Here is a 24879-nt window from a genome sequence, read left to right on the forward strand (position 1 = left end):
CTCTTCTCCCAGAACAAAAAGAAATCAGCAGATCTTGTTGCCCTTGAAAATATTGCCTAACCATCTGCCATCTTGGGACGTTCGGCAGCCCCTCCTGCCTCTGAAAAAGGGCTTTATCTTTTTAAGAGGAAGCAACAACTTATTATTCCTAGAAACGTGAGAAGGAAGGCCATAAGCCAGACTGCCTGAGACTGAAAGGTAAAATTCTTAATCAATGGTAAAGCCACATGGGGCAAGTTTTTTTAGAAGTAATTCCATTGACAACCCATCACCTGCCCTTGAATCATTTGACTGGCTTTGCTAATGGATATTGTCTGAAGTTAGTGATGCTCTCTAGAGAAAAGGGAAGCAAGCTTCCTGCTAACCTTGCTGTGCACCGAGAAAATGAGGAACACAAAGCTTTGGTTTCTGAATGCAGTGATGGACCTTCAGGTCGCCCAGCACTTTCACGAGATCACCTAACAAACTCAGTGTCTCGTCAGTGGCCTCCATTTAGAGGTCTGAGTGTGGAGCTCTTGAGATCATAAACTTGAGGACTGACAGCAGTGACAGGCTTAGCCACACCCTACCCAAGTCCAGATGTTGAATATAATTTGGGTGATTAGCCTTCAACCACCTAAGCTCAAGTCTGAGGATACGGATAATTCACAATTTTTACTTAAAACCCATCTTCACTGTAATTCTAAGCCAAAAATGTGATAGTAACTTGTTGGTTACTCTGGCTGAAAATACTGAACTAGTTGTTTCCTTCCACTTTGTGAGGGTTTCTCTGGTCTTGTTAGGGGGAAAAAAAAATCAGTATAAAGAAAACACAATTTAAAATAAGGTCTGGAAACTGCTTTAAAGAAAGCTTTATTTACTACATACATCCTAAGAATGTATTGTAAATGGAGGAAGATCTAAATAAATTTAAAAGCTTTTCAAATACAAAGCAACTAAAGATAACTAAACTGCTAACATGTTTGAAAACAGAGAACACTAAAGCTTTTTTAATATTTATATAGTTTGTTCTTAACCCTAAAAAAAAAAAAGTTCACATTTCAAGTTATAAACTTACCTCAGTAGTGTATGTGAAATGGTTTTGAAACAGAAACAGACAGACCATAGAGAACAGGCTCACCAAAATCTGTTTTTAGGGTAGTTTGGTAGTTGCCATGTTGAGATATCAATTTTTTTTCTTTTCTTCTCATTATCTTTTTTTTTTCTTGCAAATAATTTACAGGTATATGTAAAATACAGTAAGACCGCTGGGTCAGAGTCTCATCCAGTGAACCTCTGCGACAATCCTTCATTGGAAGGAGTTCTTTCGCACTAAGTCAAGGGACGAGGATCTGATCCAAATTGTATTTAGTTGGATGACACAGTCCGAAAGGTTCGATGCAGCTTGCTGGGTACATCATCAGGAACATTGCACAATCATTTTATGTCATTTAAGAACGATGGAAAGAAATGTTAGAAATGTTTAAAGGCCTTGGTAGGCACTCAATAATTTTATAGAATAGTTAAATAAATATTGCTTATATATAAAAAATTCATCCCACCCTAAGATGAGGGGGAGGGAAAAGGCATTTGGGAGTCTCTTAATTTAAAATTTAAGACAAAACTAAAATATTTGCTAAAGGCGTGATCCTATTATTAATCCATAAATAAGAATTCAGCCATTAGCAAAAATTCAGTGAGTTCAAAGATTTTATAGATCTCTAATGTGACATAAACACACAACTGTGTCCTTGCTACCTATTGCACAGCTTAATTCCTTGATGGAGCCTTTTAAAAAAGTTCCAAGTTGATGTATTTCATAAAGCAGATGACACTCTTAACATTTTACTGTATTTTACATTCACTCTGCTGAACAAAAGCCTGGAAACAGGCACAACACTGCAACAATACATTAACTTCCTAATAATAAAACTTTTTAATAACATTGAAATAAAACGGTTTCACTCTGCATTAAACTCTATACCATGAACTTCCGCAACATAAAACAACTAAAAACCAGCATTAGATTATGTACAAGCTATCTTTTAACTTCTACAGGTCTCTCCTCCTCCTCCTGGATGTGCACGTCCCAAGTCAGCTCACCTACCACGTGCACAGCAATGGAGGAAAGCCCTGCTCAATAAACACAGTATTACCAACACCCTTGACACCACAGACATTTTGCATTGAAACATGATAAGTCAGCTAGAAGCATAACTTTCTGCGACAAGAGTCTCTGGGGGCCTTGTCGACAATAACATTCACTGTCTCTATAAACTCATACTTCAAAAATGAATAAGATAAAAGCGTTAGAAAAGGAACTAAGGTCTTATATGAAACATTAAATAACTATGCAAAGATATCTTATGGAAACTATTAAAATCTTGTGCTTATGCATACTCTGCTATTGGAAATACCTCCCCAACCAAGACTAAAAAAACAAAACAAAACAAAACAAAAAACCCCCAACAAAAAAAAAAAAGCCCACAAAAACCCAGAAGAAGTATAAAAGCTATCAATGCTTTCTCTATCAGAGTAATTCATTTGCCCTAGACTTGCCAGACTCAGAGGTGGGGGTGGGGATAGGAAGGAAGGAATGAGTAGGGGGGTAGGGAGGGCAAGACACATGGAGAAGAAACGGGAAACAGGGTAATGTGGCAGGTGAGAGCTTTCCAGTGTTTGGACTCAGAAGTGTGACAAGTCTTTTCAACGTGGGCTTAAGGAGAGATCGAGTGTTTCTTTAAAAAAAAAACCAAAACAAAAAAAACAGAGCCGTCATAGATAACACATGGTAACACCGTCACCCCTTAATGCCAGCTGAAATAGAGATTCTACTCACTTTAAAATTGCACTTTCCAGTATAACTTTTAAAATAACATTTTATGTAGTATTTTAAAGCACTATTGTTTGTATCTTTAAATATTGAATATATTTTTCAAAATAGTTCCCTAGCTGCTCAAGTGTGCTTTTCCATATACAGTTGATATATTATTGAAGGTACTACAAAATAGAAATCTCTGGAGTGCAGAAGTTAAGAAAATAACCTTCATACTGAAAATATATCCTTAAAAATACAAAAACAAAAACCTCTATACAAATATACTAACGGCGTACAAATTTCTGAGAGATGGTATTAAGGCACGAACCGTCGCGAGTCTCTTAGAAATGTATGAACAGGGTCTGCTAAGTGGAAAACAGTCTTTAAAAAACAACAACAACAACAACAACAACAACAACTAGTGGAAACTTCATGAATATAAAATCTTTCAGGATGATACTGGATAACATTCTTCACTTTCAGGTTTCATGAGTGCGGTAATGCTGCACATTCTTTCTTCATAAATAGTAAAGTGTTCCTTCAGGGGTAGTCTGTGGTCTGCCTGCACTCTCCTCGCCAGTGTCAGTATGTCTGGTAGACGTCGTGGATGGGCACTGGGATAGCAGCGGCGGGGAAGGCCTGAGGTATGTAGCCCGCGTAGCCTCCGTACACGGCAGCGGCCGCATTCTTCTGTAGTGTGGCGATCGTGGCAGTGGCCGGAGCAGCGAACGGGACGTAACTGGCCCCATAGATTCCAGCAGTGGGAATTCTCTGAACGTTCGGAGCCACCGTGTACACGGGGGTAATTGGGCGGCCCTGAGGGGGGAGACACAGAAAGGCCCCTTAATGACTGCACCCATGGTGCCCTTCCCATGGAGTCAACCCATGGACTCATTCTTCCCATTCCTGGGGGGCTGGAAGGGGACAGGAAGAGGTGAAGGCAGACGTTTTCATTCTCAGGGCAAGGAGGTAGACGGGTAAAATAAATAATTGTTGTAAGGGAAGGTGGTAAGGGCCATTAAGGTAAGCTGGAGATGTTGTGCCCTCAAGTCAAGGTTCCTTTGAGTTCAAACAGTCAAAGCGACAGAACTGCCAAGCTAAGTTTAAATACTTCGGAATCTTCCATCTTGCCATTCCTTTCCAGTGGCAAAGGAGTTGGGAATCTACCCTTTGCTCAGCTGATCTCACTGTAATTAAAAATATGGTCCATAAAATACATGCCAGTGCCTCCACTCTTATTTAACTGAAGGAACATGGTGCTTCAAAAACGGGAGAGGACAACTGACTGTGACAATGTTACGGAACCCAGTGTACAGATCTCCACAGGGGCAGCTTTGGAAGCTGTGACCTGAAAACCCTGCAACCACATATAATTTTCAGCAGGTGTCATTGATGACTTCGACCATCTCTCACCTAAGATAGGACACCCACGACGCGTACGGTTGACCCTCAAACAACCAGGGTTTGAACTGAGTGGGTCTACTTCCATGTGGATTTTTCCCACTGTTCAGCCCAGTACCTATATGTATTTTCTCTTCCTTATGATTTTTCTTACCTTATGACTTTCTTACTGTAAGAATACAGTACCTAATCCATGTAACATACAGACGTATGTTTCATCGACTGTTTATGTTATCAGGAAGCCTTCCAGTCAACAGTAGGCTGTCAGTAGTTACGCTGCGATGGATCAAAAGTTACATGTGGGTTTATGTACAACTGCGTGGAGGGTGGGGGGAGGTGGGCACACCTAACCCCTGCATTCCTCAAGGTCAACTGTGCAGATGGTTGTAGAGGCTCAGAAAAGGAACCAACTCACTTGGGAAGTTGGAGAAAGCAATGTTGGAAGCAGAGACATTTGAGCTGGGTCTTGAAGGATGAGGAGGAGTTTCTGCAGGAGAAGCCAGTAGGGAACGGCTAGCTCACTCACTAAAGCTTCCTTACCGCGGACACCACCTCGGGCTCCATCAGAGTCCCAGCTACTTGCTCTCGTCTACCTGAAAGCCGAACATGCTACATTTCCTGAGCCAACAGGTGTAAAGAGTAAAGACTGCAGCTCAGTATTTCCCAAATGGTTTGCTCCGGAACCAGTGCTGTGAGATGCTTTATGGCAAAGGGGATTTTCAGTGAAAGAAACACACGCTTAACCAAATATCTAGTACACCTTATGTTTCTCACGGCGCCCTGCAGTAAATGCCTATATGGCCTCTCTGTCTTCATGCATCTTCAAAATAAACAATTCGGGATATACGAAATGGAGAATTCAATTTTTAAAAATGAGTTCTTCCTGGATATTTATAAGGGAATTAGTTATCTTTCCCTAACAAAATTTGCAAATGAGAGTCATAAAATTACGTTCAAAGGCGACTCACCATCAAAGAGCCATTTTTTCCACTGTAACCAAAATAATAATTATACTAAATGATAGTAACAACCGAGGGACGGTGGTCTGCTGGGCACTATTCTAAGTGCCTTATTTGTATGATGTTCTGGAATCATCCCAACCACCAATGAAGCTGGTACTATGATTATACGGAGAGGTCTGATGTGTTAAATGACTTGCACAAGGTGACACAGCTTTTAAGCAAAGGAATGGTGACTCTGGAGCCTGCACTTTTAGCCCTGTGTTAGCTCATCTCCTACAACACTAGAACAGCAAAGATCTCATGGGCAAGAGAGAAACTTCAGAACTGGGAAGATGGTGCCTTATAGCAAGACACAAGCACTCTTTTCCAAATGGGCAGACATATATTCAGTGACAAATGCATAAAGGGATGAAATTGCAGGGAAGGGGACATCCGAGAGAAACCTCTCCATGTGCTAAGGTTGAGCTCAACACCTAGGCCTGGAAGGGTTGAGCATGGGAAGCTGGCGGAGGAAGGAGGAGAGGAAGAGACCTCATCAAGGGGAAATGCCTATCCCTGTTCTACTTATACCAGAGGTTTGTGAAGATTGAGAACTCCTTGAGAAATAAATTTTAAAAAGGTCTATGCCAGTAAATGTTTTCTTCAATTACTTATAAAGCCTTTATGAAGTGGAGAATATAAAATGGCTGAGCAGGAACATCCCTGAGCATGTGCAAGATAGAGGAGTACGACCGAAGGTGTTCCACAGGAAGGTTCTGGAAGTAATGCTGGGAGCAGATTTCTAGTGTGGCTCCACTTGGAAGAGTGTTCTAGTCACCCATCAGCAGCGCTCAAAATGCTCCTTCTGCTGCTGCAATTTGGCAGAGAATACAGGGGTGGGGACAGAGAGCCAAACGTTCAGAGAGCCCAGGGTAAAGAACTCAGAGGGAGGATGCAGAGGACCGAGACTGGTGGGTGAGCACAGAGGCCACTCATAAACAAAGAAGTCATTCTCAAGTTCAAAAGTAATAGCTCCAGATATGTTGAAGGACGGGGTTTGGGGGGGGTGGAATCTTCATCAGAATAAACTGATCATCACTGTCTACTGAACAAACTCATAAGCAAAGACTCGGAACAGAGACCCTGATGGCAACACCGAGTTGAGACTGATGAAAGACTGAGAACAGCCTGGGACGGTGAATACGAGAACGGGAATCTGGGACACCACGCGCCATGGACAAAAGTGCACGAGTTTCTTAGTCAAGGGAAATCTGACATTATTACCAGAATTCCACTAAATACTATTTGGAGGTTATTGTAGATATTTACAGTCAGGCCACAAGCCGTAGCTATGCTCAGTTGCCATTTAGAGTGTGAGTCATTTACGACTACTCCTTTTCCAGGCTTTCGGAAGTCCAGACTCAAGGAAGGCTTGACGACACAACGACACAGGAATATACTTCAACTGGCGTGACCCTTTCTGAATAGCACAGTAAGACTGTGCGAGGGCAAAAGCGACACGAGGGCCGTGTGATGGGTCCCCCAGTCTGGCTCTATCTCAGCATCACTGGGTTCTAGAACCCCAGCCGAGTTCTACCCAGTGGGAGTCTTCAAGGTGGGAGTCTAAGAATCTGTTCTGTAAATATACTCCCTGCATAGTTCTGACCCAGTGAGGGAAGAGACCCCCAGCCTGGGTATCTGTGCTTCTTGACTAAAAAGGTATTTGAGAGCCTCATGAAAAGCAGCTTTAACACGATTTTTTTGTTTTGTTTTGTTTGGGAGAATGACGTATCATCTATAGGTATTCCCTATGTGCTATGCACTGATGGTAAAAAGAAAATACAAGATGTGACTCTCAGTCTAGGGGAGCTTCATGAGTTGGGAGACAGAACAAAGCGGCAATCGTTCGCCAAGGTATAACGTGGGTAACGAGACATACAGGGGACAGGATTTCCAAGGCTATGGTGGATGGGGAAGGTTCCACAGAAGTCACGAGACTGAAGACACCACAGAGAAGAGAAGCTGTGAGCAAAGGTGGGGAAGGAGGCTGGAACCGTGAGACTGGACTGGGAGGAGGAGGAATGGAAACAGCTGGGTCTGGTTGGAGGAGAGGGTTAAGGACAAATTTTGTAACGTTTCATAGATCTCTCTCTCTACAGGCAGTTCTCTCTCCACACACACTGTATATGGGTATATATGTTGAAATATTTATACACAGAAGGGGGCAGAAGAACTTTACTTTTTAGAGATTTTATTTATTTATTTGCGATAGAGAGTGTGAGACAGAAAGCATGAGATGGGGGCTGAGGGAGATGGAGAAGCAGACTCCCCCACCCAGCAGGAAGCCTGATGTGGGGCTGGATCCCAGGACCCCGGGATCACGACCTGAGCCGAAGGCAGACGCTTAACCCACTGTGCTCTGAGAACTGTATTTAAAAAAAAAAAAAAATTACTGAGAGAGAGAGAGAGAGAGAGAAAGACAGAGCTCAGGGTGGGAGTGACAGAGGGAGACAGAAAGTCCCCAAGCTGAAATGAAGAGTCAGACACTTAACCGACTGAGCCACCCAGGCACCCTGAGAGAGAGAATGGAAAAAAAGAAAAAAGTCTTCCTCGAACTGCAATTTGGAATGTGAAAGCGTGAGCTATCTCCCTGGACTTTGGGAGTTAGCCCCTTAGCAGAAAGAACAGGAGTTAAAAATTACCCAGCGTCATAAAAAAAAAAAAAATCGTATGTACAATATCATGACACTGTGAAGAATTACGTGTGTCATTTTTGCATATGCTTCCCATCTTTAATCCAGTGATGACCCTGGGGTAGTACAATTAGGATTTTGAATTTTTCTGTCCTGACATGATTTATAGGACCCATTTCTCCCGTTGCCCAGGGTTTATCAGAGAGCGAGGCACACAGCTGATTGTCCTGCCGACCGGGAAATGAATCCATGCTAAAGGGAGGCCTCCCACAAGGACGTCAAGGACCCCAGCCAGAGCTCTACCTGGAAGGGTGGCGGCGTGGACACAGTGGGAATGACGGCGGCGGCGGCAGCTGCGGCGGCGGCGGCTGCGGCGGCGCTGGCTGGGTCTGGCTGCACGGCGATGGGGCTGATCATGTGCTCCATTGTGTGGATTTTCCCGTCCTCGATCATTTTAGGGGCTGGCGCTGCCTGAAACATGGAGTACTGGGCCCCGATGGCAGGGATGGCCACTGCAAGAGAAGGGATAAGGGAAAACGCGTGTCGCTTGAGAGTCCCTGAGGGAGATCCATCCTTTCTTGTTATTTTGCAAAGCCAAGTGTGGTGATCATGGGCCTCGCCGGCTAACTAATGCTCCCTGAGGCCAGGTAACAAGGCATGACCCAGGAGGAAGAGAGGGGAGCTGGCAGGTATGCTCTCCAGCTCCCTGCTCATCCTGCAGAAGGAACCACGTGGGACCAATGGTGTCTCCCAACAGATGCTCACAGAGAGATCTCCAGAGTTAGGTGTCGGCACCAACGTTTTTCCTACTGCCTCTACAGAGAACTCTAATCTGGAATCCCACTCTTGATTTCCTACAGCACAGGCAAGGGCCTTCTGACCGAGAGGAGAGGCTCAGAGTGAAACACGAAATCAGAGGCTCGAGGCCCCACCAGGTGCGAGGGAGAGGGAGCTGGCCCGCCCTCATCCCCCACCCGGCTCATTACCAAACCTGCCACCCTTTCACTTTCACGTTTTTTTTTTTTTTTTTAAGATTTTATTTATTTGACAGAGAGAGATCACAAGCGGGCAGAGAGGCAAGCAGAGAGAGAGAGAGGAAGAAGCAGGCTCCCTGCAGAGGGGAAAGCCCTATGCGGGACTCGATCCCAGGACCCTAAGATCATGACCTGAGCCGAAGGCAGAGGCTTAACCACTGAGCCACCCAGGTGCCCCTCACTTTCACGTTTTAAGAAACAGGTGCTGCTGAGGGTTTCCTTCTGGGAATTCAGAGGTCTGTGCGTGCCTTCCCCACTCTGTTTTAGCTTCAGCATTACTGATTCAAGCAAAAATACTTAATAAAAAATGGCAAATTCCCTCATCTTCTAATGTCCACTCATAGCAGTGAAGCAGGCAGAGTGACTGGTTTGGGGACGGGCCCCTCCAACTCAAAGATGTGATCTGTGAGTGAAGTCCCTATTTTAACCAGGGCTCAAACAGACAGCAGGTAATAAATGCCGACATCTAATAAAGACAGGTACAAGGAAAAAATTCTAGCTCTGGTTTTGGAGGAGTCTGAGTACGTGGTACGTATGGGTGTGTTGAAGGGTAAGCAAGAACATAAAATGCATACACAGAGTGGGCTTTCACGTTTTTTCTACAACTGTAGGTATATTTATTCTACTACAAGCTCACCTGACATCAGGTAAAGAGACAAATGATTGCAGGCTAAACCACGGTACGATCTTTCAATAAAATGGACCTAAAACTTTCACCAAATCCTTCACCTGCCTTTTCAATCACAGGGTCTGTGGTCACATATTTCAGCATTACCCTGGTGTTTCTCCTAAAATATAAAGTTCTAATTTTCTGGATGAGTTAGAAAGAGAGGCCATGGGGATGGGGACCTGATGTGATTAGGAGTTTAAGCAACATTGGGATTTTACTGAGTAACTCTGGATTGTTTTGGCTGTCAGCCTGCAGGAATTTCTATTTCAGGCCCCAGGACATGACTATATGCTTAAAGATGGTTTAAAAGCTCTTTTCTCGGGGCACCTGGGTGGCTCAGTGGGTTAAAACCTCTGCCTTCAGCTCAGGTCATGATCTCAGGGTCCTGGGATCGAGCCCCACATCGGGCTCTCTGCTCGGCAGGGAGCCTGCTTCCCCCTCTCTCTCTGCCTGCTTCTCCGACTACTTGTGATCTCTGTCTCTGTCAGGTGAATAAATAAAATCTTTAAAAAAAAAAAAAAAAAAAAGCTCTTTTCTCTAGTTAAATCTTAAATTATCACAACTTGCCAACAGAAGTCCCTTTTCTAACAGGAAGAAGTGACAGCTCCCACATCTAGGCTCTGTCTTAAGGCATTAGGGACATCCATGATCAATTTAACACACTTATAGTGTCAGTGGCATTTATAAGGAAATCCAGTGTAAGGAGTCACTTGACGGAGAATTTGCAACACTTTTTCACAGGCAAAAATAAATAAATAAATAAATAAATAAATAAATAAAAATTGCTGGATTATCAAAAGGAAGCTCTACTGGGAAAACACTTTTTAAGCCCTACGTGGCAATGCAGATTCCTGGGATCTCTTAGCTAGGGAAAGGAGCGTACAATCCTCAACCAGAAGAAAGTTGGAGCAGCTGAGCTTTAAGGGGAGGATTCTCTCCAAGAGCTTTTCAATCTGCCCTCCCTGAAACCAGGAAGAGGGCTGGGGGAGGATGGCTCTGACTGTCCACGAATGAGGCTTCCCTACATTTGGACACCTGTGTGGTGTGAGCTGGTGTTACTCTGCCCTCGGGATTCGAGTTCTGCACAAGTTTGGATCAGAAAGAAGACCTGCCTCCTGTTAGGTTGACCAATGGGCACTAATCACAGGGGCAAACTGGTTTGTGGGGCTTGCAGGTGAAAGCAAAGTTCAAGGCTTCTGGCTTGAATTATATGTGTCCCTACCCCCGATCTACTGCTCCAGCAAGATGGGGAGAGAAGAGTGCTGGGAATTGGAATCCAAGAAACGAGCAACTGCCATTTTATCAATGAGCAGCTGCCATTTTAAGCTGCCTTGTTCCCAGGTTTTCTGGCTTGTTCTAAGACCATGACAAGGGACACTTGTGTTTTGTGCTCCCGAGGAAATTTTTTACCCTTTCCACCAACTCTTGGAACCAGTGATCAGCGGTACCTTGTGGCTGCTGACTGCTGGTGTAGCAAAAGGCTTGAGGAGGGAGAAGACAGTCTGGGCCAGAGAAGATACAGAAGGGCCTCCCAGTTTTCTGTGTCTTCTGCCACCCCTCCTCACCAGTCCAACTCGGTCACAGATTGAGCAATAGGTTAACCACTGATGACACCCATTGGAAAAACCCACCACTGGAAAGTTTGACTTGAACATGATCCGAGGTAGAAGAGCCCCTTAAGTTCTAGAGAAAGTGGCTCAGGAGGCCATAGTCTTTGCCTGACCTCTGGCTGCCTGTAAGAAGGGGAATGCACGTGTCAATGAAGGAGCCCGAGGAAATCTTGGGGTCACTTCAAAGACAGCGTTGGGGTTTCAGCTGAGTGGATGCAGGCTATCTCTGGTTTATACTGACCTGTACCAGGTTTAATGGCAACGGGATTGACAGCAGAGATTTCCAAATTCGGCACAAGCTCAAATCCTTTTTCTTGTTGCTTTCCTTTCCCTTCATGATATCGGCTATATATACCACGGCCAGCTGAATATCCCCCAAGGTAGGAACCCCTGGGCCCTGGGGCTCTGTTGCCAGCTGCACCTCGACCCCGGCCTCTTATGCTGCCTGCTTGGAATAACAACACAAAAAAATGGTGAGCATCCAACAGCTGATGGTACAAGAGGCAGATCTTAACTCAAGATTCTCGGCGTTCCAGTGATTGCCCTGAGTCAAGTTGGAGGTGGTGTGTAAGCTGCTCTAGAATGAGCTGGTAAGAGGCTTCCAACATTCTATTCCATCCTAGATTCTTATCCTAAGCACTTACACTCATGCAAGAGATGAAGTTACATGGCAAGTTCCTAGGACTGTGACTGCAACTTCAATAAAGAACAACATTCCCCAGCTGCAAAGATGTTATATCTGGAAGGGGATCTGCTGGTTCACCTTCCTCATCGTGTGGGTGAGAAAACTGGCGGAGGGAGGGTCAAGGACTGATGAAAGTCACACAGCCAGTCAATCTGATGACAGCAGGACTCGGAACCTAGGTATTGGTTTCCCGGTGTAATGCCTGGTTTCACTCTACCCTAGCGAGTAAGTTAACTACCACCACCACGCCAACAACATCCTAAAGATGAATTTCACAAGGAGGCTTTAACCTAAGTACCCAGACACTGGCGGACTAGCCCCAGATAGGGTAGGTCCTGCAAAGGTAGTGTGCAAGAAAATGCTTGCATGCCCCCGTGATTTTAGGGCTCATCCCATACAGAGGAACAACCTGCGTATCCCCCAATGCTATGGAAGCAAATGCTCTACGTACCTGTGAAGAACAGACCCCAGAACGTACACCCAAAGGAGGGTGGGTGAGTAGCGGGGAGGAGCCCATCTAGCAGCTCAGCAAATTATAGCCACAACACCCCTGACGCTGCCTGGGCCATGCGGCTCTCGGCCCCCTTTCCCCCCACCGCAGAAGAGCCCCCACTAACCTTTCACAAAGTAGTCTCTGTTGGGCCCGATGAGCGCGTTGTAGGGGTAGCCGTAGTAAGCCAGCGTATAGGGGTCGCACGAGTACACGTAGCTGGGCTGCTGCACAGCCGCCTCTGCCACGCCGCCGCCCTTGGCCGCCTTCTGGTAGCGGGAGTACTGCTCCTTGTCCACAGGCTTGGCCAGCGTCACCTCGAGGCACGAGCCCTCCAGCTCCGTGCCGTTGAGGTTGTTCATGGCGTGCACGGCATCCTCGCGGCTAACGAAGTGCACGAAGGCGTAGTCGCGGATCTTCTTGACGCGCTCCACGCAGCCGGGGTTGAACTGGCCGAAGCTCTTCTTGATGGTGTCCTCCGTGGTCTCGATCATGAGGTTGCGCACGTAGAGGATCTTGACGGTCTCCATCACGTCCTCGTCCACGTCGATCTCAGGCTCAGCCCAGTCCACGGCGATCTGGTGGCCCCAGAGCTGGATGCGGCCGGGCATGAGCTTGCGGCGCGCCATGGCGGCAGCGCGGTGGCTCTCGTACTCGACGAAGGCGAAGCCGCGGTTCTTCATCTTGTCGGCCGCGCTGGCGTAGACGATCACGTCCAGCACGCCCTCGGTGACCTTGGCGATCTCCTCCAGGATCTCCTCGCGCTTCTTCATCTTGGGGATGCCGCCGATGAAGAGGCGGCAGTTGTCCACGCTGCAGCACACGCCGAGCAGGCGGCCCGGGCGGATCTCGTAGTTGTTGAGCTCGCGCACGGCGCGCTTGGCCTCGCTCTTGTGGCAGTACATGACGAAGGCGTAGCCGCGGTTCTTGCCGTCGAAGTCCATCATGAGGCGCAGCTCGTAGATGCGGCCCACCGCCTCGAACACGGGCACCAGCTCGTCCTCGTACACATCGCGCGGGATCTTGCCCACGAAGACCTCGCAGCCGCGCTGCGGGTGCGGGCCCTCCCAGCCGGGCGGCGGGCCGCCGTACTTGCGCTGCCCGTTCTCCTGCACCATGCTGTAGCCCGTGCGCTCCATCAGCGCCAGCAGCGCCGCCTCGTTGGGTGCGCCGGCCACGCCCTCCGGCACCTTGGCCGAGGACGCGGTGGCCGAGTCGCTGCTCATGGCTGCGGTGGAATCCTCTGCAGTCATAATGTCAAAGGCATCCACGGCTGCAGGAGACCTGGGGGGAGGAGGCAGAAGGCAGGGTGAGTGTGGAGTCCGCACCGCCTCGAGCCTCAACCTGGCTACTTCATTCTTTTAAGACCTGCGAGACTCACGCCTTAACCAGCAGGTGGTTAGATGAGAAATAAATACAGCAGCTCGAACAGAGTCTAAATTAGCCAAGTTGTTTTGCCGGAAAAACCAGAAGGGACTCGGGAAAAAAAAAAAATTTTCAGAACGAGTAAGGACTTCCGCTGAATCAGTACCCCCAACAGCTTTGAAGCACGGCGAACCTGCTGTAATTGGGAGTGAAAAACCTCACGTTCTTGCAGCAAATGGGAACATCTTTTGCTCAATTCCTGCACTGTCGACTCAGACTGATTTCCTTTTCGTTATATAGCATTTTACCCCATTTATTTCTTGGGGAGACAAAGGCTCTTTCTTTGCTTTTTTTTTTTTTTTTTTTTTAAGACAATCTTGTCCCTTAGGAATGGACATAGAGCAGTGCATTTAAGTTGTCAAGGAAAACTTGGAGGAGGTGTTATTCTACAGGATAGAGCCGTGTGCGGAAGCTTTTTACAAGAGAGAAATGGAGCATCAGCATTGCCAAGGACGTGGCCTAGGAGCTGTGTCAGGAGCTGCTGGTAAGTCGGATTTTTACGGTGTCATTTAGGTAAAAATTTGGGTAGGAACCATGCATGGATTTGGGATCAGTCTACAAAGAGCTAGATTAAGTTCAACTGGGGGAGGGGGTTTGAAGCAGCTACAATCCTGTGAGCCACAGTACAGGTTTTTAGGGAACTGTCACACGCATTATCTTATTCCCGATTTTCTTAATCTCCTAACATGGAAAGCCGTATTATTATTACTCCTAATTTGTCTGTAGGCTCAGAGAGGTTGAGTAAATTGCCCATTTCACACAGCCAAGAGTCATCTCCTACCAGGATTTGATTCCAAGTCACCTGGTTCCCAATGCCACATTTTTTCTTTGAAAGCAGTGCTGTGCAACAGAACTTTCGGTGAGGATGGAAAAGCTGTCATTAGCCACTTGTGGCTACTGAACACTTAAAAGGGGGCTAGCGTAACTGTTGAACTGAGTTTTTTATTTTACTTCGTTTTAGTTAACTTAAAATTAAATAGCCATGGGGTGCCTGGGTGGCTGAGTCGGTTAAACATCCTACTCTTGATTTCGGTTTAGGTCTCCATCTCAGGGTTGTAGGATGGAGCCTGCATGGGGCTCCATGCTCAGCGGGGAGTCAAGGACTTGAGAGTCCCTCTGCCCCCCCCCCCCCACTAGTGCATGCGCACGCATGGGCAGGCTCTCTCTCTCAGACCTTAAAAAAAAAATCCATATACAATAGTGTAAACCATTTCACTTTTGCTCATACAGAATGGGGCTCTGTGGAGATGATTTTAACTATACAGTAAGGTTATCATTAGGGGCTTTGTGCCGTGCTTTTGTAAAAAGGTCCTTTAAAAAATGAAGTTTATTTCATTTTTTGGGCTACACAAGTATTCAGGTAAATTTTATGGAAAATTAAGAAAAGTAGGAAAAGAAATCATTCCTGTTATTCCTACCCAATGATAGCCAAAATTAAACTCTCCCATATATATTTTTTTTAATATGATTTTTTGGGGGGTGGGGATGGAGCTTGGCTTCCAACAAATTTGCATCTTGTTGCTTTGCTTCATTTTATAAGTATCCCTCCAGATTCTCAAAAACTCTTTGTAAAAACATATTTATTATTTAATGGCATAAAGTTTCATCATTCAGCAGGAATCTGGAGCATGATCTGTAAAAATTCACCAGTAGAAACCATATAGAATATTAAGGGAAATTTCAAGAATAATTAATGTAAGTTTGATCGTTTAAAAAAAAACACACACACAAAAGAAATTGGAGGGCCACGACTGAAATCTGAGATGTGTATTTGCCAGCTGGCTGAACAAGTACTTTCTTGGTTCACCTGCTGTTAACACCAAGGGGCAGTAGGATTTCGTGGGGAACTGAGTGGCCCCTGGAGCCAGATTACATGTTTTTTTTTGTTGTTGTTGTTTTTAAGATTTTATTTATTTGTCAGAGAGAAAGAAAGCACAGCAGGCTGAGGGAGAAGCAGACTCCCTGCTGAGCAAGGAGCCTGATATAGGGCTCAATCCCTAAACTCTTGGATCATGACCTGAGCCAAAGGCAGCTTCTTAACCGACTGAGCCACCCAGGCATCCCTAGCCCAAGTCTTTCAATTTCAGGGTAATTTGACACTTTCTCAGTTCTTTTTTTTTATATATTTATTTTTTAATATTTTTAATATATTTTTAAAATATTTATTTATTTGACAGAGAGGCAGGTAAAGAGAGAGAGAGAGGAGGAAGCAGGCTCCCTGCTGAGCAGAGAGCCCAATGCAGGGCCCGATTGCAGGACCCTGAGACCATGACCCCAGCCGAAGGCAGAGGCTTATTAACCCACTGAGCCACCCAGGCGCCTCACTTTCTCAGTTCTTTAAAAACATCTGTTTCATATGGCTTCTATTCTTATCTTTTATTTCTTTTGCTTTTTAAGTGCTTGAGACTGGTTTGACAACATAGCCACTTATCATGAAGTCTTTTTTTCTATTACAAATTTGAAAATGATACTTTGTTCCTGTAGTTTCTCACTGAAACAGAAATTTCAATATCAGATTTGAACATGAAGTTCTTCCCTTGCTTCAAAAGGGAGATAAGGATATATTCTTAAGAAGACTATTGGTACAAACATGTATGTGTTTATAATTTGTGACCTGGGAAGGAAATGCCAGGACATACATAAACATGTATGAGGCAATGCAAGATCTTACATGTTGTGCTACATAAAACGTTAACTAAAGTCCAGAGGAAGACACCCTATTGCTCTGAGATGGGCAGAGTTGACTTTGTGTTTTCCTAATTTTACTCTGAAATGACCATTTTACACCGAGAGAAGTCTTATAAGGGTCAAGCTATGAGAGTCATTTCCAGTGGCAATTCCATTAATTTTATAAAAATTTTTGTTTGCTTTCAGTTTGAAATCTGATGGGTCAGTAATATAATCACTCTTTTTTAAAAAATCACTTCCTTTAAAATTGTTATAGCTGATTTCTTACATCTATAAGTCAAGAAGTCATTTTTCCCGAGCTTTCATCATCTGGAATAAATGAATCGTGTTATTGTCCCTCTTTCCCCTTTTTCTTTGGCCACTAGGAAGTTCAGGATGAAAACTGCCACTTCAATTTTAGTAATCATCAAAGACATTATGACACAGTCTCAAGTTTATCTAATTTCGGCTATAGTGTCTTTTTTTTTTTTTACTCTTCTATATACCCGGTGCCATGAATTTAGCTATTTGTATTATTCATCTTATTGTTCATATATTCCTGGAAGTCATCTCACTTAATTTTGGAACTAGGAGAGGGATGAAAGCATCTACACACACACACACACACACACACACACACACACACTAATTTGCACCAGACATTGATGAATGTAATGTCTAAATGAACTGTCTTTTACACTAACTAAAAACATTGACCTACGAATAAATGAGAACCACAGTGGTTCTCACTTATTAGCATGGCTATTATAAAAAACAGAACAAAACACAAAATGAGCATTAGCAAGACCGTGAAGAAAACTGGAACCTTTTCACATTGCTAGAAGGAATGTAAAATGGTACAGTTACTGTGGAAAACCATATGGTGGTTCCTCAAAGCTTAAACCTAGAATTATATAATCCAACAATTCCACTATTGGTTATATACCCAAAAGAACTGAAAACAGGATTCAAACAGATATTTGTACACCAATGATCCTAACAGCGTTATTCCCAATAGTCAAAAAGTAGAAACAACCCAACTGTTCATTGGATGCATGGGAGGACAAATGAAATGTGGTAGGTATACTTAGTGGAATATTATTCAGCCTTGAAAAGGGAATTAGAACACATGTTACAACTTGGATGCACCATGGAGACATCATGCTAAGTGAAATAACCCAGCACAAAAGGACAAATATTGTATGATTCCACTTATATGAAGTACCTAGAACAGACAAATTCATAGAGACAGAAAGTAGAATCATGGTTGTCTGGAGATAGGGAACGGGAGAAGGGAGCACCAGTGTTTATGGAGTTTCAATTAGGCATGATGAGAAAGTTCTAGAGGTGGACGGTGATGGTTACACAACAATGTGAATGGACTTAATGCCACTGAACTGTATACTTAAAAAGAATTTAAAAATAGTTAAAATGGTTAATTGTTATCTATATTTTACCACAATTAAAAAAAAAACTCAAAAAGAAAGTGAGAAAGCTCAGAGATGCCAAAGGGACAAAAAAAAAAAAAAATCCCATAAAATTAGGATTTCATTAGAGGCCTTAAAAAAAAGCACAACGAGGAAGTTTAACACATTCACAAAAATCTTGTCTACAAACTCCATTCTCCTTATCTTTACGTCTATTGTACTATCGTTAATTATATGGTGTGCTGCTCAACGAATTTTTAAGGCCAAAGGCTTCGATATATAAAAGCGATATATGATTTATTTAATGCCTTAAAAAAGGGTACTATATATGGCTAATACGACTCTTCTCTCAGAGACGGAACAGAATACCTGATTTATCACAATTAGACCAGCTTTAGAACAAGAGCCTGGCAACTACGACCATGGGCCAAATCCAGCCTGCCATTAGTTGCTTTTTTTTTTTTTTAAATATTTTATTTATTTATTTGACACACAGCAAGAGAGATGACAAGTAGGCAGAGCAGCAGCAGGCAGAGAGACGGGGCAGCAGATTCCCCGCCGAGGAGACAGCCCGATGTGAGACTTGATCCCAGGAACCCCAGACCATGACCCGAGCTGAAGGCAGAGGCTCAACCCACCGAGCCACCTAGGCGCCCCTGCCATTAGTTTTTTATAAATAAAATTTTATATTTTATTTATTTACATATTTATTTGTCAGAGAGAGAGAGAGAGAGAGAGAGAGAGAGCACAAGCCGGCAGAGGTGGAGAGAGAAGCAGACTCCCTGCCGAGCAAGAAGCCCGATGTGGGACTCCATCCCAGGACCCCGGGATCCTGACCTGAGCCGAAGGCAGTGGCTTAATCTACTGAGCCACCCAGGTGTGCCTATAAATAAAATTTTATCAGAATACAGCCATACCCTTAAAGGAAATATTAGCTGTGGTTGCTTTTGTAGTACCATGGCAGAGTCAAATAGTTCAGACATGATATGGCCTGCAAAGCCTAAAATATTTGCTGTCTGGCTAGGGAGAGACCAAGTATGCTGACCTCTGCTCTAGAAGATGCACAGAGAACATCAATGGGGGTAAGTAGCATAGATTGCTACTGCTAAGTATTACAATCTCTTCTCCCTCAGTGTCCTAGGCTGAGCAACGACTTTATTTCAGGACCAACTTTTAAGTTCTAACATATTTCAAAGAAGGTCGTCTTGATCTTCCTTTTCCCGTCCCCAGTCTAAGTTACTTGCCCTTTAAATATGTAGCCAAGTTTATGAGACCTAGAAGAAGAGAGAGCTGGTGAAGGTGGCTGGCTCAGCTTCCAACACTTATATATGCACAAAAATAATTTTTTTCAAAGTTTCATTTATTTATTTGAGAGACAGAGTGAGTGAGTGAGAGAGCACAAGCAGGGGGAGGAACAGAGGCAGAGGGAGCAGCAGACTCCCTGCTGAGCAAGGAGCCCAATGTGGGGCTTGATCTCAGGACCCTGAGATCATGAGCTGAGCAGAAGGCAGATGCTTAACCAACTGAGCCACCCAGATGCCCCAAATAATTTCTTAAGAGACACAAACACAGAAGTTCATTTATATTCATTCATTCTGCAAATATTTCCTGAGCACCTACTATGTGACAGCTATGGATAGACCTCGTTCTCATGGAGCCTACCTTGGAGTTAATGGAACTAGAGAATTACGCTACACATCCCAAAAAGCTGAGAATGAAGGCATCTTGTATTTGTGCTCAATGACCAGAGACTGCTTTAAAAGAGCTGTACCTCTTAGTTATTAATTATTAATATTATTAACAGTTTGTTTCTAATAAGGCTATCGTTTAAAGGCATAGCCACCATCACTACTGTGTTTTAAAAAATTAGTTTAGAATACCCTCTTTGGAAGGGTGGAGGTGTATGTATGCATGTGTGTTTTTTTGGGGGGGTGTCTAAGTAGTGAGAAATACCATCTTTTGAATAACAAGATTCTTGTAGTAGAGACGTGGACACAATGAGTAATAAGTACACTTTATAAGCTGAACTTTGTAAGTAAAAAACAACAAAAATTTGGATAAATGGCACAGAATTATCCATTCAATATAAGATAGGGGTTTTTTTGTTTTTTTTTTAAGATTTCATTTATTTTGCAGGGGAGAGAAAGAGAGAGAGAGCAGGTGGAGGGAGGGATAGAGGGAGAGAATCTCAGGCAGGCTCCGCGCTGAGCCCAATGCGGGGCTCAGTCTCACAACCCTGAGATCGTGACCTGAGACGAAATCAAGAGTTGGACATTTCACCCACTGAGACACCCAAGTCTCAGTGCCCCAAGTCTCAGACACCCAAGTGCCCCAATATAAGACAGTTTTTTAAAATCGGATAGTCTGATTTGGGTTGTCTAGCAGAGACCTAGGGACAAAACTTGGCTCCTCTGGTTACCAGTTGTGAACCGTGGGGAAAGCCACCTAACCTCTTAAGCCTCAATCTTCTCATCTTTAAAATGGTGACAAAAACAGCTAATGTTTCTTAAACGCCCATTATGTGCCCGGCAGTGTGCTAAACTCTTTATTTAACGCATTAACTCGCTCTAACCCTCACCACATCTGTACGGGGCATTATTACGCGCTTCACTTCACAGAGAAGGAAACTGAGGCACAGAGAGATTAAGCAGATTCTCAGTTCATGAGCCTCAGAGCTGATATTTGAGTCACTGGCTCAAGTCATAGGGCATCTGCCTTCGGCTCGGGTCGTGGTCCCAGGGTCCTGGGATCGAGCCCTACGTCAGGCTCCCTGCTCGGCGGGAAGCCTGCTTCTCCCTCCCCCTGCTCCTTTCCCTCTCCCACTGTCTGTCTCTAGGTCAAGTAAATAAATAAAATCTTAAAAACAAAACAAACTGTTAGAAGAAATTTGAACTTAGGAAAAAAAAATTGAATTTGAGATGAGACTCTTGCTTCTGTGTAGGAGTCTTGTGTATGCGGGGAAACAAGTGCTTATCCCAGCCAACCTCATGCCAGTTAGTGTGGGAAGCCTAGCCCGCGTGTTCTGGTGTGGACTGGTGTACCAGATTCTCCCAGATTCCATTCCTAGCAGGTAAGCTGTCTGGCAGTGTAATTCTCCACTGGCAATGTGGCTCAGGCATCCAAGCGTAAGCCTGTTTTGCACCTAAACTTTGGCTACAGCAGTCTGCGGAGACTTTTCCAGAAGGAACCTGAAGAGACTTGTGCTGGATGCAAAGGGTCCAGTCATCCGCACGGATGCCAGGTCCCCTGAGGCAGGACCATCCCGACATAACGCCATCCTTGCACACGCTAAAAATGCTTCTGTCTTCAAGGAGGGCTGCTGGCTTATAAACGTGGCAATATATGTGAAACATTTATTCACAGCTGGGCATATAAAACAGCGCAGAATATATTTTCAAATCCAGCCATTATTCTGACCTATTAGCCAGAGTTTTTGTTGTCTTTGTTTTAGGCCAAGTTCGAGCTTGTCAGGGTAAAATAAAATTTCAGGGCTAACTCAGATTTAATGAAGACATAAATCAAGGATTTAAATTCTTAGTAGTGGTTCAGAGTATCTTTTGGGAGGACTTTAACTTTGAACTGGGACATTTTAGAGGGCGAGGAATACCACAGTACTGGGAAAATATTTCCCATGTTTGCCAACCAGTCTTTACCTAGGATTAAAAACAGAGTGCGTATACTCTAGAATTATCCAAACTACTAGTTAACTCTGCTTCACGGCTGTGGGGATGTATGTGTGTGTGCGTGTGTGCACGTGCGTGTGTGCACATACGTTATGTACCTGAGATTAATGTGCAATCTGGAATTCACAGGAGAGTTTTATTTGCTGGTGAATGGACACACTGCAATTTGAAGATCATATACAGTGGTAAGCAGTGTCTTCCAGCAATGGCTGGAACTTAGTTCAGTGGGAGGTTTTAGAATGTATTTATCCAAGCGGTAATTCTATCTCTGCTTGTGGTTAGCTTTCTATTTTGATGTCCCTTATTTGTATCACAACATTTTTGTCTTTCCTGACAGTCACTTCTTAGGCATGGCCTCACAGACTGGTAAAATAAACCGTACAATATATTAAAATACATAATGGAAGGTTCTAGAAGAGTGAAGGCTTTAGAGTCAAAGAAACAGGATTTCAAAAATTCAGATTCAGAAAATATCGAAGGCCAGCTTCTGCAGAAAGCTGCCAAGGTCTGGCCTCACCCTGAGTGGTTATCATATTGCCCTGGGCCCACATTACCACCACCCATTAGAGTAAACAACAGAGAACACTCCCACCACCAGGCAGGCCTCTGGCACTGGGACATTCCTGTTACCTCAGGGTTTGGAAAGCAGTAAAGGAGTTCCACTCAAAATGGAGGCAGACTATCTGGAATTTACCTGGAGGCCGGAATAGTAAGCTCAAGATTCCAGCACAGGCTCTCCCCACTGCCACCCCTCCCCCCATCCCTACCAGCAACCCCACGCTATTTGAAGGCATGGCACTTGGAACACATAAAAATCCTTCCACGACTCTCTCTTCTTTAGGTAAAATCCCAAAAGGATAAAGAGGCAGTAGAATAGAGTTATTTTGGGCCATACTTCTGTCGGCTCCCAGCTAATCTGAGAAGAGTTAATTCTCCAAGGGTCTCACACTGTGTTGATGGTTGTACAGATTTTGTTATGGCAAAGCACACCATTCAATGAATGACTGTTTGATAAACAGATGCAGAAGCCAAGAGACTCACTTTTCCCAGGCCATTTCTATCAACACATCCCCCCAAACGAGGCATTTTGCTGTGGGTTCCCAGGGGAGCTGGCTGTATACCACAAGAGGGGAAAAGCCACCCGCTTTTGCAGTGGGAGTGAGTTTTCTACGGGTATTTGGCAGCCCACAAATACTGTTAAGGATCTGTTATCAGGTTCCCTTTAAATAGACGTTACACGCTTGTATATTTTTTCTCAACAGGTTGATGGGGTAATGCCGAAAAAAATGAATCCCACAAAGCTGGCACACATCCTTCTCCTGGATTAATGTTTTCCCAAACTGTAAACAAGCTGTAGAAGAGACTTCGAGTCTCAACCCTTATCTTGGCTCCTTTGACCCAAACCTTTGAGGGATCTAGCAAAGAACAGAAAGGCCGACTGGCAGAGACAGAGAGGAGAAGGACGAAGGAGAAGCAGCAATGCTTTGATATCATATAATAGTATGTTGTGTTCTGCAATTTGTAAAATTCTTTCACACAGATTATCTAATTTCACAAAATCTCAGAATCTGAGCTGCAAAGGGACCTCTGGTACCCTTTAATCCAAAGTTTCTCAACCTTGTTCCCGCTGACATTTGGGATGTGATAATTCTTCATTGTGGGAAGCTGTCCAGGGCACTGTACCATGTCCTAGCACCCCTGACATCCACCGACTTGATGCCCATCCCCTCCCATGTGTGACCACCCAAAATGTCCCCTGGGGGTGCAGGCAAAATTGCCCTCTCTTGAGAATTCCTGATTGAGTCTATTTTTTCCTCCTAAAAATCTTTGTATTCATTTGAGAGAGAGAGAGAAAGGGACGGAGAAGCAGGCTCCACACTGAGCAAGAAGCACAATGCGGGACTCCATCCCAAGACCCTGAGATCATGACTTGAGCCAAAGGAAGAGGCTTCACTGACTGAGCCACCCAGGCGCCCCAAGTCTGACTATATTGTGGATTGATAACCAGATTATATACTTGTACATGGCAGGTATTAATTAAATAGTAATAGAAGTTATTTTATACTCGCCACTCATGGCACGGACTTGGCATCTTGACCTGGCTCTTACTGCTGCTGAGACTGAGAAATGTGCAACATCCTTCACAGGTCCAGTGTGTCTCTGACACCAAACTACTCATTTAATTTGTTTCAAATTCTATTTAATTCTTCAAACCAAGCAACTACCACCATACTGCCCTATCAGATGGATTCTTTCATCAAGCTGATTTGTCCCTGCAGGCCAGCCGACAGGCGTGGGTCCCACAAACACTATTTCTGGAATCAGCCTAAGGATCTGCCAAGCTGTAGAAGTGCTTCATTTAAATTCAGACCTCTCTACTACATGGCACGGGAAAACTGCTAGCATCTGGTTTTTAAGACCCGGACCCTTCTCAAAGGTCCCTGCTGGTGTCTTCAATAATGTAGGAAGCCTTCCTTACTCAAGAGTCAGCATTTTGTTTTTTAAAAAGACATACTATGAACAATCACTAAAAATGTTCTGGACCCCAGTTCACTGGTACTATTATCAACACTTGCACTCCTGAGGCAAGAGGCAATGATCTGATGAACTAGATGATTCAGCAATATTCATGGATGCATTTATTCATTCATTCACTCATTCATTCAAATGATGATGGGACACATGGCTGTGTGCCAGGCTGTGCTAGGTCTTGGGGATATGGTGATGACTGGCACAGCCCTTGGGCTTCCTAGTCTACCAAGGCTAGATGAAGAAGGAGGAAAGAGAGGAAAGAGGGCTGAGTGAAACCCAAGAGCCAAGATGGGCGGCCACATAAGATGACTCAACTCTAGGAGGTCACACTTGTCCTTTCAATGTTTTATCGAGTGCCAAGGCTACAACAGTGGCTTAAGCAAGTGCACCAGCAAGAAAGACCATGGGTCAAAACAGCAACCAGGGAGTTGCCCAGTTGTAACAAGGACTGAAAATCTGCATGTATCTGCTTTACTTATATTTACGGACCATTGGAAATTCTTCAAGAGTGAAGTTCTCCTTATCCTCCTATACTTAGAACTAATACATTATCATCTATCACCTATTACAAATCTAATATATACCCAATGACACTGTAATCCAGTAAATTCATTAAAATTGTAAAAACCAAAATCCATTTTATCGAGCATCTTTGTGACACACAACCTCTGTTGACTGCTGTCTTTAGCACAGTGGGGATTTCGGAGGAGGACACCACTCCCCAGTGTGCTTCACTTACATGCCAAGAAGAGAGCAGCCCTGAGGGAGAAACAGGACTTAAACGCAAGTATCTCCAGAGGGAAAGAGATGGACTAGAAATAATA

The 24879-nt window shown here is 44.3% G+C and overlaps 1 protein-coding gene across 2 annotated transcripts; it reads right to left on the reverse strand.

Moving 5' to 3' along the window:
- Window positions 1–827: 827 nt before the first annotated feature.
- RBM47 (RNA binding motif protein 47) lies at window positions 828–13605 on the reverse strand. 2 transcript variants are annotated; one of them, XM_047719161.1, is made up of 4 exons: window positions 12449–13605; window positions 11388–11591; window positions 8136–8344; window positions 828–3613 (listed from the first exon to the last, which is right to left on the reverse strand). In XM_047719161.1, exons 1-4 carry the CDS (start codon window positions 13572–13574, stop codon window positions 3380–3382), a joined length of 1773 nt encoding a protein of 590 aa, XP_047575117.1. In that variant the 5' UTR covers window positions 13575–13605; the 3' UTR covers window positions 828–3379. The 2 variants fall into 2 exon arrangements, with proteins under 2 accessions (XP_047575117.1, XP_047575116.1); XM_047719160.1 differs by having other exon boundaries at window positions 11388–11594.
- Window positions 13606–24879: the final 11274 nt, after the last annotated feature.

The sequence above is a fragment of the Lutra lutra genome, chromosome 2 (assembly GCF_902655055.1).
Source record: "Lutra lutra chromosome 2, mLutLut1.2, whole genome shotgun sequence".
Taxonomy (NCBI): domain Eukaryota; kingdom Metazoa; phylum Chordata; class Mammalia; order Carnivora; family Mustelidae; genus Lutra; species Lutra lutra.

Coding starts and splice junctions, on each gene's coding strand:
- RBM47 (XM_047719160.1), bottom strand. CDS start 13,574: ATGACTGCAGAGGATTCCACCGCAGCCATGAGCAGCGACTCGGCCACC. Junction 11,595..12,448: donor CAGAGACTACTTTGTGAAAG/GTTAGTGGGGGC, acceptor TGTTATTCCAAG/CAGGCAGCATAAGAGGCCGG. Junction 3,614..8,135: donor CCACGCCGCCACCCTTCCAG/GTAGAGCTCTGG, acceptor CTCCCCCCTCAG/GGCCGCCCAATTACCCCCGT.